At 43.2% G+C, this 14,496-nt stretch overlaps 1 protein-coding gene across 3 annotated transcripts in view; it reads right to left on the bottom strand.

Moving 5' to 3' along the window:
* Nucleotides 1–14,496, bottom strand: part of fbxo31 (F-box protein 31) — a 68,388-nt gene that overhangs the window by 45,174 nt on the left and 8,718 nt on the right. For 2 of the 3 annotated variants that reach the window (XM_060837536.1, XM_060837534.1), the window contains one exon: nt 4,380–4,456. The exons of the other annotated variant lie outside the window; for it this stretch is intronic. In XM_060837536.1, the coding sequence (XP_060693519.1) occupies nt 4,380–4,456 (77 nt within the window). The remainder of the gene's footprint in view (nt 1–4,379; nt 4,457–14,496) is intronic. 3 annotated transcript variants of the gene reach the window in all.

Genomic DNA, 14,496 nt, shown 5'->3' on the forward strand with positions numbered 1-14,496 from the left:
GAGATGCTGCCTGGCCTGCTGTGCTTTGACCAGCAACACATTTGCAGCTGTCAGTTCCAGGAATCCAGTTTGTTCTTGTGAATGATTTAGCAGGGTCCAAGGTGGGTGTGACACCCCTTGTGGTGGAGAAACCCAAGGTAAACCAAGAAACTGAGGAGTTAAAACAGAAATATCCTGGTATTTTACCAGACTGTGTAGTAATCTGATCCCATTATTGTACGTCACAGCACGAAGCAAAAAGTAAAGAGAAAGATGAAGGAGTTGAGGTTCAGTTAGCAGACAGTGTTTGACGTAATGTTACAGGAAAAACCTGAACAGGCAGAGGGTCAGGGAGAAGTGTTAGGCCTGAAAGGCTAAGGGACTTTCAACAGCAAGACAAGATAATACAAGATAGATATGTGGATGCGTATTCGAAAAACGAGGCAGAGAATACTCCAGAGGGTTATTATCTGAAAGATAGAATCCTAAGACGGAAACGGTGACCACGGCAGGTTAGTGCAGAGGAGAAACGGGCCGAAGGGCACCAGATTCTGTTGCCAGTAGCATACAGACAGGAAGTGTTACGAGTAGTACATGAATATCTGTAGGAGGTCACCTAAGGGTACGAAAGGCTCAGGCTAAAGGTACAGAAACATTTTTATTGGCCTGGAATGCACAAGGATGTGGTTAAATTTTGCTGTGTGTGTCATACATGCCAAATGGTAGGTAAGCCACAGGTGGTAACAAAACCAGCAACATTGTTGCCGATTCCCGCATCTGAAGAACCTTTCATGTGAGTTATAATTGATTGTGTAGGTCCCCCCCAGACAACTAAACGTGTGAACCAGTACTGATTACCCTTAATGAATGTGTCCACCAGATTTCTAGAGGCAATTCCATTACAGAGTATGAAGGCAAAAAGGATGGTAGAAGAGTTAGTAGCTTTCTTCACATGATATGGGCGACCAGAGAGATTCAGTCAGACCAAGGGTCAAATTTTACTGCTAGGCTGTTTGAGATGGTTATGGATAGCTTAGGTATACAGCACTTTAAATCCAGTATTTATCATCCTGACTCTCAGGGAGCTTTAGAAAGGTGGTATCAGACCTTGAAGACCATGTTGAGAGCGTACAGTCAGGATTGCCCAATTGATAGGAATAAAGGTATGCCATTCATATTGTTTGCCATTAGAGATGCCCCCAGTGAATCTACTCAGTACACTCCCTTCGAGTTAATATTCAGGCATGAAGTGAGAGACCCTTTGAAGTTAAATAAAAATTGACAGGACCAAAGTAGGAGATCTCATACTTAGATTATGTATTGGAGGTGGGAGAGAGATTAAATCGAGTAGGTGAGTTAGGTGAACAGCACCTAAACAGGACACAGCATAGAATGAAGCAAGTGGCAGAAAAAAGCTCTGAGATTCAGACATTTTCCTGAGGGGATGACATGTTAGTACTGTTACCTGTGGTTGGAGATCCCTTCAAAGCAAGGTTTAATGGTCCCTATCAAATTGAGAAAACGTTGAGTCAGGTAAAGTATCTGGTAAAGATGCCAGATAGAAAAAAAACAGTATTGGGTATACTATGTGAACACGTGGAAACCGTATTATATTAGACAGAAAGAACTGGAGAACCAGGTGTTAAGTTACTGCCCCGCAGAGTGAGCAATCAAATCCAGATGATGTGAATTTTGATGTGCCTCAAAGTAGATTAAAAGTGAAATAGTCCTTGAGGAGTGGGATAGGTTAGTAAGCTATCTGTCTCAGGAGCATTGAACACAGTTGAAAGATTTGTTACTGCAGTATAAGATCATATGTAAGAATCAGCTGGGGAGGACTAATGCTGTTGTACACAAAGTAGATGTAGAGAATACTGCTCCGCTAAAACACTACCCCTATTGGTTTAATCCTTTCAAAAAGGAGACAGGCCCAGGAGGTGGTGGAGGCCATGTTCAATGAGGATATCACTGAGGTGAAAGTGAGGACTGTAGATGCTGGAGATTAGAGTGGCATTGAACTGAGCCAGAGCGAGTGGAGCTCGCCGATCGCCTTAATTCCGAAACTGGATGGGACTCAACGATTTTGTGTCGATTATGAGAAGGTCAACGCCTTTACAAAAATCAGACTCATATTCAATTCGGAGAGTGAAGGACTGTATCAAGAAAATCAGAGAAGCCAGTTACATCACCAAGTTGGACTTACTGCGTGGTTACTGCCAGGTACCTTTATCAGAGATAGTGAAAGAAATTTCTGCATTTGTAACCCCAAATGAACTATATCAATTTAAAGTGATGCCCTATGGAATGAGGAATGTACCCACCACATTCCAAAGACTCACGAACAGAGCTGTGACTGGATTAACAAACTGTGCAGTCTATTTGAACGATGTAGTGATCTTTAGTTGGCAGAGTTCTTTAGTTAGCTGGTAAAGCTGGCAAAGCCCTGAATGACTACGGGAAGCAAAACTGGTAATAAACGTAAAACTGAATTCACCAAAGCAGAGTTGACATTCTTGGGACATAACATCAGTAATGGAAAGTTGACCCCAAGGAACGCAAAGACGAAGGCCCACCGAGAATTTCCACAACCAACTTCGAAGCAAGAGGTTTGATTCGTAGGACTAAGCAGATTCTCTCGTAAGTTTGTGCCAAACTTCAGCAGCGTCGTGGCACCGTTAACCGATTTGTTGAAGAACATAATGTTTCAGTGGAGAGAACAACGCCAGGAGGCATTCAACCATTTGTAAGCAATATTAGCCACTGCACCAGTTTTAGCTATATCAAACTTTTTCAAGACCTTTTAAAGCTACCATTGATGCTAGTGACATTGGGGTTGGAGCTGTACTGCTACAGGAGGATGAGGATGTGATTGAACTGCCGGTTGGTTACTTTTAGAAGAAACAACATCCACCAGAGGAAATACTCCACGATCGAAAAAGAACTATTGAGTTCGGTAGTGGCTATACAAGATATTAAAGTGTATGTCATGAACAATGTGTTGGAGACGGTTGTGTACACAAATCAGAATCCTCTTACAGTCTTAGAACACTTTAAAGACAAGATTGAGACAATTGCGGTAGAGTCATATGCTACAAACTTTTAATTTACATATCATACATGTGCAGGTCGTAAGAATGCAATCACAGATGCGTTGTCGTGGATTTAACAGATAAAGTATAGATAAGATATATCTATTCCATGTTATATATATGAAGGAGGAAGTTAATACGAACTTAAAGTCATATACATATCATGATACTGTAGTTAAAGATTAGAGAAAAAATTAAGCCATCTTTTCATTATTATGGTTCATTTTTTCTTAACGGGTTATGAAGATGCTATGAAGATATAGGGGTACTGTACCTTTAAGAGAGTTAAAAAGTTAGCAAGGACTTAGAGAAGCACAGAGTACGGAACAAGGTAACAATGTAATATTTGGTTGAAACAACTAGCTAAGAGCTGTGTCGCCCGGACACAAAAATAAATTGAAATTCGGCCAATCAGGTTAAATTATGCCCCAAGATACCAAATTCATATCAAACTTGAATTTAGTATTTTGACAATATTAAAACCAAATGAAATGACCCAATGTTTTGGGGCATAAATATCAGATATTTTGAACATTTAGCCAGAGCAGCAAAGACCAATAGATGTAGGCTGCTGGTTAGAGCTCTGAGAGGTACTTGTCTGGAGAAGGAGCATGTATAGAAAAAAACATCGAAACTGACCTGGAGAGAGAATCTAAAGAGAAAAACCTACAGAAGGCACTCGGTAAAGCTGACTGGTTTTGAAATGAGTTTTTTTTGTAAACCATAATTGGGATTTTTAATCTGACCAGTACTATAGGGGGGAGATAAAAAAAGGTTTAAGAGAAACGACTGTAAATAGTTGCCAGTTAATATTCTCTGTTAGACTTAACGAATACAGTTCTTAAATTTTTACTTTAAATATGACTTTAGGGGATTTTTTTTGCCTCACGAATTCTAACAGATTACAGTACGGGGTGAATCTTTTCTGTGTGGCTGGTATAAATTAACAGCGGGGTTTACCCTGTGTCTTAACATTTCTCAGAAAGAAAATGGGTGGAAGAGGTTACAAAGATAGGAAGAGGTAGGAAAACAAGGAATTAAATTTTAAAGTTGAGGTAATATCAAACTGGGAGTCAATGCAAGTCAGCAAGCACAGGGACTGATCCTTCCCCATAGGTTGGAAAGCAGTTTCTTCTCTCAGAATAGCATAATCATATAGGATTTTAAAGCAATTTTTTTTTAACATTTCAGAAATTTAACTCCAAATATCAGAATGGGATAGAGAACAGTCGACACAAAACTTGAAGCAAAACCAGAATGTCAGTTCAAAAAACCAAAATGTAACACAGAGCCATAAAATCTGTTACTTACAACCACATTAAGCAGTCCACCATAGGGTCCAATGTCCGGTTGCCACAAGCCCAAAATGTTCCGGTAAGGGTGCAGCACTGCGGCAAACATCAGAACTACTTTCAGTTTCTCACATTGATACAAATGTCAGACCAAACCTCCAGCCCCAACAAAGTCACACGTCAAACCCAACTAAATTGGATATTGTGAAGCTGATCAAATGGGAATTGAAAGCAGATAGGAGGGAAGGAATGAGCGCAGTCAACTGATCTGTTGGGTTACAGGTCTGGTAATCGCCCAAATAATCCTCCTAGCAACACAATGCATAATTAATCACAATTAACAAAATGCAATTAGTCCCATCCAAACAGCAAAAGTGAAACTCAACATCTTAGTTTTGACATGCATCTCAGTACTAATAACCTGTGACATGGTTAATATGGAGCAAAATTACCATCATTCTGATGTTCAGAGTGCCAGTGTTTAAATATATGACACTGTCATTTTACTGCTTACAACAATATGACGGACATCTTTGGATCCTCTTTGGTCAAAGGTGAGGTCCCAGAGGAATGGAGAATAGCCAATGCTGACCCATTGCTTAAGGGATAATCCAAGAAACTATAGGCCTGTGAGCGTCATGTCAGTGGTGGGGAATTTATTGGAAAAGATTCTTAGGGACAAGATTTAAGTGCATTTAGAAGGAAATGGACTTATTAGCAACAGACAGCATTGTCTTGTGCAGGGAAGGTCATGCCTCACTAACGTGATCAAGTTATTTTGAAGAGGTGATGAAGATGATTGATGAGGGAAAAGCAGTTATTGACAAGATCCCCTCATGGCAGACTGGCACAAAAGATGAAGTCACATAGTATCAGGGTGAACTGGCAAGATGGGCACAGAACTGGTTTAGTCATAGGGAAGAGTGGAAGCAGTGGAAGGATATTTTTCGGAATGGCAGGTTGTGACTAGTGGTGTTGCACAGACATCAGTACTGGAACCTCTGCTGTTCGTGGTCTACATAAATGATTTGGAGAAAAACACAGCTGCTCTAATTAGTAAGTTTGAAGATGATACAAAGATTGGCAGTGTTGCGAAGAGTGAGAAGGATTATCAGAAGATACAACAGGATATAGATCAGTTGGAGGCTTGGGCAGAAAAATGACAGATGGAGTTTAATTTAGACTAATGCGAGGTGATACATTTTGAAAGGTCAAGTTGGAGGCTGCAGCAGGACATTGACAGGATGCAGAGATGGGCTGAGAGGTGGCAGATGGAGTTCAACCTGGATAAATGCGAGGTGATGCATTTTGAAAGGTCGAATATGAAAGCTAAGTACAGGATTAAGGATAGGATTCTTGGCAGTGTGGAGGAACAGAGGTACATAGATCCCTTAAAATGGCCGCCTAAGTGGACAGGGTTAAGAAAGCATATGGTGTTTAGGCTTTCATTAACAGGGAGATTGAGTTTGAGAGTTGCGAGATCTTGTTGCAGCTCTATAAAACTTTGGTTAGACTGCACTTGGAATACTGTGTCCAGTTCTGGTCGCCCTATTATAGGAAAGATGTGGATACTTTGGAGATGGTTCAGAGGAGGTTTACCAGGATGCTGCCTGGACTGGAGGGCTTACCTCATGAAGAGATGTTGACTGAGCTCGGACTTTTTTCATTGGAGAAAAGGAGGAGGAGAGGGGACCTAATTGAGGTATACAAGATAATGAGAGGCATAGATAGAGTCGATAGCCATGGACTATTTCCCAAGGCAGAAATGGCTAACATGAGGGGTATTGTTTTAAGCTGGTTGGAGGAAAGTATAATGGGGATGTCAGAGGCGGGTTCTTTACACAGAGTTGAGAGAGCATGGAATGCATTGCCAGCAGCAGTTGTGGAAGCAAGGTCATTGGGGACATTTAAAGAGACTGCTGGACATGCATATGGTCACAGAAATTTGAGAGTGCATACATTAGGATCAATGGTCGGCACAACATCGTGGGCTGAAGGGCCTGTTCTGTGCTGTACTGTTCTATGTTCTATAAGTACAGGTGGAAATTATACAGTGAATGGCAGAACCCTGAGACATCTGGGTTTTGCAGGTCCACACATCACTGAAGGTGACACTGCAGATAGAGAAGGGAGTAAAGAAAGTCTATGGCATGCCTGACTTCATTCAAAGGGGCAATGAGTTGCAAGTTATGCTGCAACTTTGTGGAACTTTAGTTAGACCACAATTGGAATACTGCTTACAGTTCTGGTCACTAAACTACCAGAAGAATACGAATGCTTTGCAGAGGGCACAGAAAGGTTTACCAGGATGTTGCCTGGTATGGGGGGATTTTAGCTCTGAAGAAACGTTGGATAGACTGGGTTTATTTTTATTGGAATGCTGTAAGTTGATGGGCGATATAATAGGAGTTTAAAAGATTGTGGATGGCATGGGTAGAGTGGAAAGTATAAAGATCCCACTCCCAGGGTGGAAGGGGAGGGGTCAAATACTCAGGGACACAGGTTCAAAGTGCAGGGGAAGGAGGGGCTTCAAAGAAATGTGCGATGCAAGTTTTTCACACAAAAGGTGGTGAATACCTCAAACATGCTGCCAAAAGTGGTCGAAGCAGACACAAAAGCAGCATTCAAGAAACACCCGGACAAAAATATGAACAGGAAGAGAATAGAGGGATAAAGGAAGAGAAGACAGTTTTAGTATGGAAGGACAAAATGTGGCAGCACAGGCACATTCTTTGTTCTACAATCTTATCCGAATCTATTTACGTAAAATGACAAACATGCACTAAATCCATTGGCAATGGGGTAGTTTTATAAAGTATATTTCTGCTGATGGGTGAACAGTCCAATTCATGAGGTACAGGTTCTGTCAAGTGGTTATCAGCCATTGACTGTGGCTTGTTGTTGGTGCCTGTTTCCACTGTCAATGATTATCATGGCCCTCAGCTGTCCAAAGGTAGCATTGCCACTTCTGTCCATTTTTGGTTTGTGTCCCCAGGTTTGAAAATGAAGGTTTAGGACCTTCATGTTTGTTTGAAAGAGTTTTTGATTAGATTAGATTCCCAGGTGCGGAAGCAGGCCCTTTGGCCCAACAAGTCCATACCGACCCTCCAAACAGTAACCCACCCAGACATTCCCCTACTCATTTTGTGTTTATCAGCAGCAGCAGCAACTCGAAGGGTGGGAGCACGGGCCAGGGGCCTGCCGGGAGCAGTGAGTCACTGATTTGTGCTTTAACATCTGAAGTCAGAAAGCAGAGGTTTCTGGGAAAGGAAGGACTTCTGTTTTTTTTTATTTCCATCCAGCTATATAAGTCAGTGTTTTCTCAACCCGATACACTACCTTTGGAGGGCCTCCCACCCAACCGCATCCTCTAACCTTAAAGACTAGAGACAAATCAGCTAAGCGTCTCTTCTTTTTTACTTTATAAGGTGACTAGCAGGGATGGCAGTGCAAGGAGAGCAATGTTCCTCCTGCATGATGTTTGAGGTGAGGGATGCCATTAGTGCCCCATCCAAGTACATCTGCAGGAAGTATACCCAATTCTCACTCCTCCAAGACAGTGTTAGGGAACTGAGGCAGGAGCTGGATGAACTTCAGATCATTTGGGAGGCAGAGGCTGTGATAGGTAAGAGTTACAGAAAAGTGGTTACTCCGAGGCATGAAGAATGCTGGGTGACAGTCAGTGGACAGATCCCCTGTGGTCGCTCCCCTGAAAAACATGTATACCATTTTGGATACTGTTGAGGGGGACGACTTACCAGGGGCATCTAGTGGAGCCCAGGTCTCTGGCACAGAGCCTGTCCCTGTTGCAAGGTCACCTACCTTATTTTGAGGGAAAGGAGGAGAGTGTTAGTCATTGGTGACTCAATAGTTGGAGGCTCAGATAGAAGGTTTATTGGGAACGAACGAGACTCACGGTTGGTGTGTTGCCTGCCAGGTGCCAGGGTCGGTGATGTCTCAGATTGTATCTTTGGGGTCCTGAAGGAAGAGGGTGACCAGCCTCAAGCCTCATAGGGATGTAAGGCAGGATTTCAGGGAGCTAGGGTGGAAGCGGAGAGCTAGAACAAACAGTTGTTATCTCTGGTTTGTTACCCATGCCACATGATAGCGAGGCAAGGAATAGGGAGAAATATCAGCTGAACACGTGGCTGCAGGGATGGTGCAGGAGGGAGGGTTTCTGGTACTTGGATAATTGGAGCTCATTCTGGGGAAGGTGGGATCTGTACAAACAGGACGGTCTTCATTTGAACCAGAGGGGTACTGATATCCTGGGAGGGAAATTTGCTGGTGCTATTTGGGTGGGTTTAAACTAGCTCAGCAAGGGGATGGGAACGTGAGGTGTAGTTGCAGTGCACAGGAGGATTGAGAGTAGGGAGGACAGGGACAGGATTTCAGGGTCAAAGGAATGTGCTGGCAAACAGCAAACTGGTTTGAAGATGTAAAAAATGAGGTCTGCAGATGCTGGAGATCACAGCTGCAAATGTGTTGCTGGTCAAAGCACAGCAGGTTAGGCAGCATCTCAGGAATAGAGAATTCGACGTTTCACCCTCACCTTGACCTCCTTCCACCTATCCCACCTCCATCGCCCCTCCCCCTAGTCCCTCCTCCCTACCTTTTATCTCAGCCGGCTTGGCTCTCTCTCTCTTATTCCTGATGAAGGGCTTATGCTCGAAACGTCGAATTCTCTATTCCTGAGATGCTGCCTAACCTGCTGTGCTTTGACCAGCAACACATTTGCAACTGGTTTGAAGATGTCTACTTCAACTCCAGAAGTATCCAAAATAAGGTAGGTGACCTTGCAGCATGGATAGGTACCTAGGACTTTGATGTTGTGACCATTTCGGAGACATAGATAGAGCAGGGTGAGGAATGGATGTTGCAGGTTCCAGGGTTTAGATCTTTCATTAAGAACAGGCAAGGTGGTAAAAGAGGGGGAGGAGTAGCCTGGTTAGTCAAGGATAGTATAACGGTGGCTGAGAGAACTTTTGACGAGGACTCGTCTACTGAGGTGGTGTGGGCTGAGGTTAGAAACAGGAATGAGAGGTCACACTGCTTGGAGTTTTTTTAAAAATAGGCCTCCGCAGAGTTCCAGGGATGTAGAAGAGGGGATTGGCAAAACTATTCTGGGTAGAAGTGAAAGTAACAGGGTGATCTCAATGGGGGACTTTAACTTCCCCAACACTGTACTAGATTTATAGCATTTCCAGTCATCAGATGGATCAGTTTTTGTCCAATGTGTACAGGAGGATTTCCTGACACAGTATGTAGAAGGGCTGACAAGAGGGGAGGCCACACTGGATCTGGTGCTTCATAATTAAAGGGAAGAGTAGGCAGGGAGCAGATGAATGCAAAAAAAAACTGGAGGCCTGAAATGCATCTACTTTAATACAAGGAGCATAGTGTGTAAGGCAGATGAACTTAGGGCTTGGATTGGTGCCTGGGAGTATGACATTATTGCAATCACAGAGACTTGGTTGAAGGAAGGGCATCATGATTGGCAACTGGATGTTCCAGGATATAGATGCTTCAGACAGGACAGGGAGGGAAGTAAAGGGGGGTGGTGGTGGTGGTGGTGGAGTAGCATTGCTGGTCAAGGACGATATCACGGCTGTGCTAAAGGAGCACACTATGGAAGTCTTGGGCAGTGAGGCATTATGGGTGGAGCTGAGAAATAAGAAGGGTGCAGCTACATTGTTGGGGCTGTAGTACTGGCCGCCCAACAGTGAGCGTGAGGTAGAAGAATAAGTAGGTAAACAGATTACAGAAAGATGTAGAGGCAATAAGGTAGTGGTGATGGGAGATTTTAATTTTCCCAACATTGACTGGGATACACTTAACGTCAGAGATCTGGATGGGGTAGAATTTGTAAGAAGCGTCCAGGAGAGTTTTCTAGAGCAGTATGTCAATAGCCCAATGAGGGAAGGGCCATATTGGACCTGGTACTGGGGAACAAGATAGGACAGGTGGTAGAAGTTGTGGTGAGGGATTTCTTTGGGAACAGTGACCACAATTCTGTAAGTCTTAGAATACTCTTAGTTAAAGAAGGGAGTGGTTCTAAGGGAAGAGTACTAAACTGGGCTAAGGTCAATTATATCAAAATTAGGCAGGAGCTCGGCAATGTGGATTGAACACAGCTATTTGAAGGGAGGTCCACATTTGAGATGCAGGAGGCTTTCAAAGATAGGTTAAAGATAGTGCAGGATAGGCATGTCCCATTGAAGGCAAAGGATAGGAAGGGCAAGGTTGGTGAATTGTGGATGACAGGAGAAATCTTACAACTAGCCAAGAGGAAAAGGGAAGCGTACATAAGATCTAGGCAGCTAAGAACAGAACGGGTCCTGGAGGAATATTGGAAGATAGGACGTGTCTTAAACAAGGAATCAAGCGGGCTAAAAGGAGTCATGAAAAAGTTTAAGTGAGCAGAATTAAGGAGAATTCCAAAGCACTTTATTCTTATATAAGAAGCAAATAGGTAACTAGAGAAAGGATTGGTCCACTAAAGGATAATGAAGGAAGGCTGTGTGTCAAACCTGAGAGAATGGGCGAGATTCTGAATGATTACTTTGCGTCAGTGTTCACTGAGGAGAGGAACATGATGAATGTTGAGATTAGAGATAGAAGTTTGATTAGTCTGGATCATGTTGACATAATTCCAGTTATTAGCAGCGTACCATAAGGGTCAGTGTTCGGTCCACTGCTGTTCGTTATAGTTATAAAATGACCTAGATGAGGGCTTAGAAGGGTTTAACACAGAGTATTGTGTATGGTTCTGATCACCGCATTATGAGGAGGATATGGAGGCTTTGGAAAGGGTGCAGAGATTTACTAGGATGTTGCCTGGTATGGAAGGAATGTCTTACGAGGAAAGGCTGAGGGCTTTGAGGCTGTTCTTGTTAGAGAGAAGAAGGTTGAGAGGTGACTTAATAGAGACATACAAGATAATCAGAGGGTTAGATAGGGTGGACAGGGAGAGCCTTTTTCCAAGTACGAGGATGGCAAACATGAGGGGACACAACTTTAAAGTGAGGGGAGATAGGTAGAAGACAGTTGTCAGAGGAAGTTTCTTTACTCAGAGAGTAATAAGGATATGGAATGCTTTGCCTGCAACGGTAGTAGATTTGCCAAGTTTAAGTGCATTTAAGTCATCATTGGACAGGTACATGGACGTACATGGAATAGTGTAGGTTAGATGGGTTCAGATTAGTATGACAGGGTGACATCGAGGGCCGAAGAGCCTGTACTGTGCTGTAATGTTCAATGTTCTATGTGCTGGGTAGGCTAGAGCTTATTAAGCTGGACAAATCCCCAGGGAGGTGAGAGGGGAAACAGCTGGGGACCTGACAGACATCTTTGTGGCATCCTTAAATACAGGTGAGGTGCCGGAGGACTGGAGGGTTGCTCATGTTGTCCCCCTGTACAAGAAGGGTACTAGGGATATTCCGGGCAACTACAGAGCAGTCAGCCGGATGTCAGTGGTGGGACAGTTGCTGGAGAACGTACTGAGGGATAGGATCTATTTATATTTCAAAAAGAATGGGCTTATCAGTGATAGTTGAGGAACACTACTTTAAAGGATGGTGGTGGATAGGCGATGGTAAACATTTAAAGAGTGCACGGAGAAACTACAATATTTGTTCATTCTTGTAAAGCACAAAATTAAAACCAGAAAGATGGCCCAAACATGGCTGGCAATGGAAATTAGTGACAGTGTTAGATCCAAGGTGACTAAATTGACCAAAAAGAGAGCCAGAATTTACATGGCACCAGGTTATAGTTCAACTGGTTTATATGAAATCACAAGCTTTTGGAGTGCTGCTCCTTAGTCAGGTGATTTCAAATAAACCTGTTGGACTATTTATATTTGGAAAAGGATGAGCTTATCAGTGATAGGCAACATGGTTTTGTGTGGGGGATGTCGTGACTTACCAACTTAATAGAGTTCTTCGAGAAAGTGACCAAGTTGATAGATGAAGGAAGGACTGTTGATGTCATATACATGGACTTTAGTGAGGCATTTGATAAGGTTCCCCATGGTAGACTAATGGAGAAAGTGAAGTCACATGGTGTGCAGGGTGTTCTAGCTAGGTGGATAAAGAACTAGTTGAGCAACAGGAGACAGAGAGTAGTAGTTGAAGGGAGTTTCTCGAAATGGAGAAAGGTGACCAGTGGTGTTCCACAGGGGTCAGTGTTGAAGTCACTGTTGTTTGTAATATACACAAATGATCTGGAACAGGGCACTGATGGTATGATCAGCAAGTTTGCAGATGACAAAGATTGGTGGAGTAGCAGGAAGCATAAGGGACCATCAGAAAATACAGGAGGATATAGAGAGACTGGAGAGTTGGGTGGAAAAGTGACAGATGGATTTCAATCCAGACAAATGTGAGGTGATGCATTTAGGCAAGACTAATTCTAGAACAAATTATACAATGAATGGAAGAGCCTTGGGAAAAGTTGACAGGCAGAGAGATCTGGGAGTGCAAGTTCATTGTACCCTGAAGGTTGCTGCACAGGTGAATAGAGTGGTCAAGAAGGCATGTAGTATGCTTGCCTTCATTGGACGGGGTATTGAGTATAAGAGCTGGCAAGTCATGTTAACATTGTACAAGACTCTGGTTTGGCCGCATTTAGAATGCTGTGTACAGTCCTAGTCGCCACATTACCAAAAGGACGTGGACACTTTGGAGAGGGTGCAGAGAAGGTTTACGAGGATGTTGCCTTGTGTGGAAGGTGCTAGCTATGAAGAAAGGCTGAGTAGGTTAGATTTATTTTCATTAAAAGAAGGAGTTTGAGGGGGAGACCTGATTGAGGTTTACAAAATCATGAAGGGTATAGACAGGGTGGATAGAGAGAAGCTTTTTCACAGGGTGAAGGATTCATTAACGACAGGTCACGCTTTGAAGGTGAGAGGTGGAAAGTTTAAGGGGAATACACGCAACAAGTACTTCACACAGAGGGTGACAGGTGCCTGGAACGTGTTGCCAGCAGAGGTGGTAGAGGCAGGCACGGTAGATTCATTTAAGATGCGTCAGGACAGATGCATGAGTAGATGCGGAGCAGAGGGATACAGATACTTAGGAATTGAGCAACAAGTTTAGACAGTACATTTGGATCGGCTCAGGCTTGGAGGGCCGAAGGGCCTGTTCCTGGGCTGTAAATTTTCTTTGATGATGAGGTAAGATAGTTCAGATGAGTCGATGGAGAATTCCAGATCAGCTAGAAATGATTTAAAGAGAGAGTTAAGAACAAAGAGAGGACACGAGCAGTCTTTAGCAAATAGAATAAAGAACCCTAAAGTTTTCTATAGGTATTTGAGGAATAAAAGACAAAATAACTAGGGTAGGAATAGGGCCAGTCAAAGACAGATATGGGAAGTTGAGTGTGGACCCTGTAGAGATCTGAGACGTGCTAAACGAACATTTCTCATCGGTTTTCAGGGAAAAGGAGTGTAATGTAGAGGAGAAGAACGAGGTCAGAAATATTAGACTAGAAAGGATCGAGGTTTGTTCCGAACAGATGTTATCAATTCTAGATGGAGTGAAAGTAGACAAGGCCCCGGGCCAGATGAGATTTATCCGAGGATTCTCTGGGAAGCTAGGAAGGAGATAGCAGAGCCTTTGGCTTTGATATACGAGTCGGCATTGTCTACAGGTTTAGTACCAGAGGACCGGAGGATTGCAAATGTTGTGCCCTTGTTCAAGAAGGGAGGTAGAGTTGATCCAGGTAATTCTAGACCAGTGAGCCTTACTTCTGTTGTAGGAAAGGATTATAAAAGATGAGATTTATAATCATCTAGCAAGCAATAATTTGATTTCAGAAAGTCAACATGGTTTTGTCAAGGGCAGGGCGTGTCTCACAAACCTCTGAGTTTTTTTGAGAAGGTGACCAAGCATGTAGATGAGGGTAGGACAGTTGACGTGGTAAACATGGACTTCAGTAAAGCCTTTGATAAGGTTACACATGGTTGGCTGTTGGAGAAAATGCAAAGGCCTGGAATTGAGGGTGATTTAGCAGTTTGGATTAGAAACTGGCTTTCTGGAAGAAGGCAGCAAGAGGTGGTTGATGGAAAGTATTCAGCCTGGAGTCCGGTTACTAGTGGTGTGACACAAGGATCTGTTTTGGGACCACTGCTGTTT

The sequence above is a fragment of the Hemiscyllium ocellatum genome, chromosome 17 (genome assembly GCF_020745735.1).
Source record: "Hemiscyllium ocellatum isolate sHemOce1 chromosome 17, sHemOce1.pat.X.cur, whole genome shotgun sequence".
In the NCBI taxonomy this organism is placed as follows: domain Eukaryota; kingdom Metazoa; phylum Chordata; class Chondrichthyes; order Orectolobiformes; family Hemiscylliidae; genus Hemiscyllium; species Hemiscyllium ocellatum.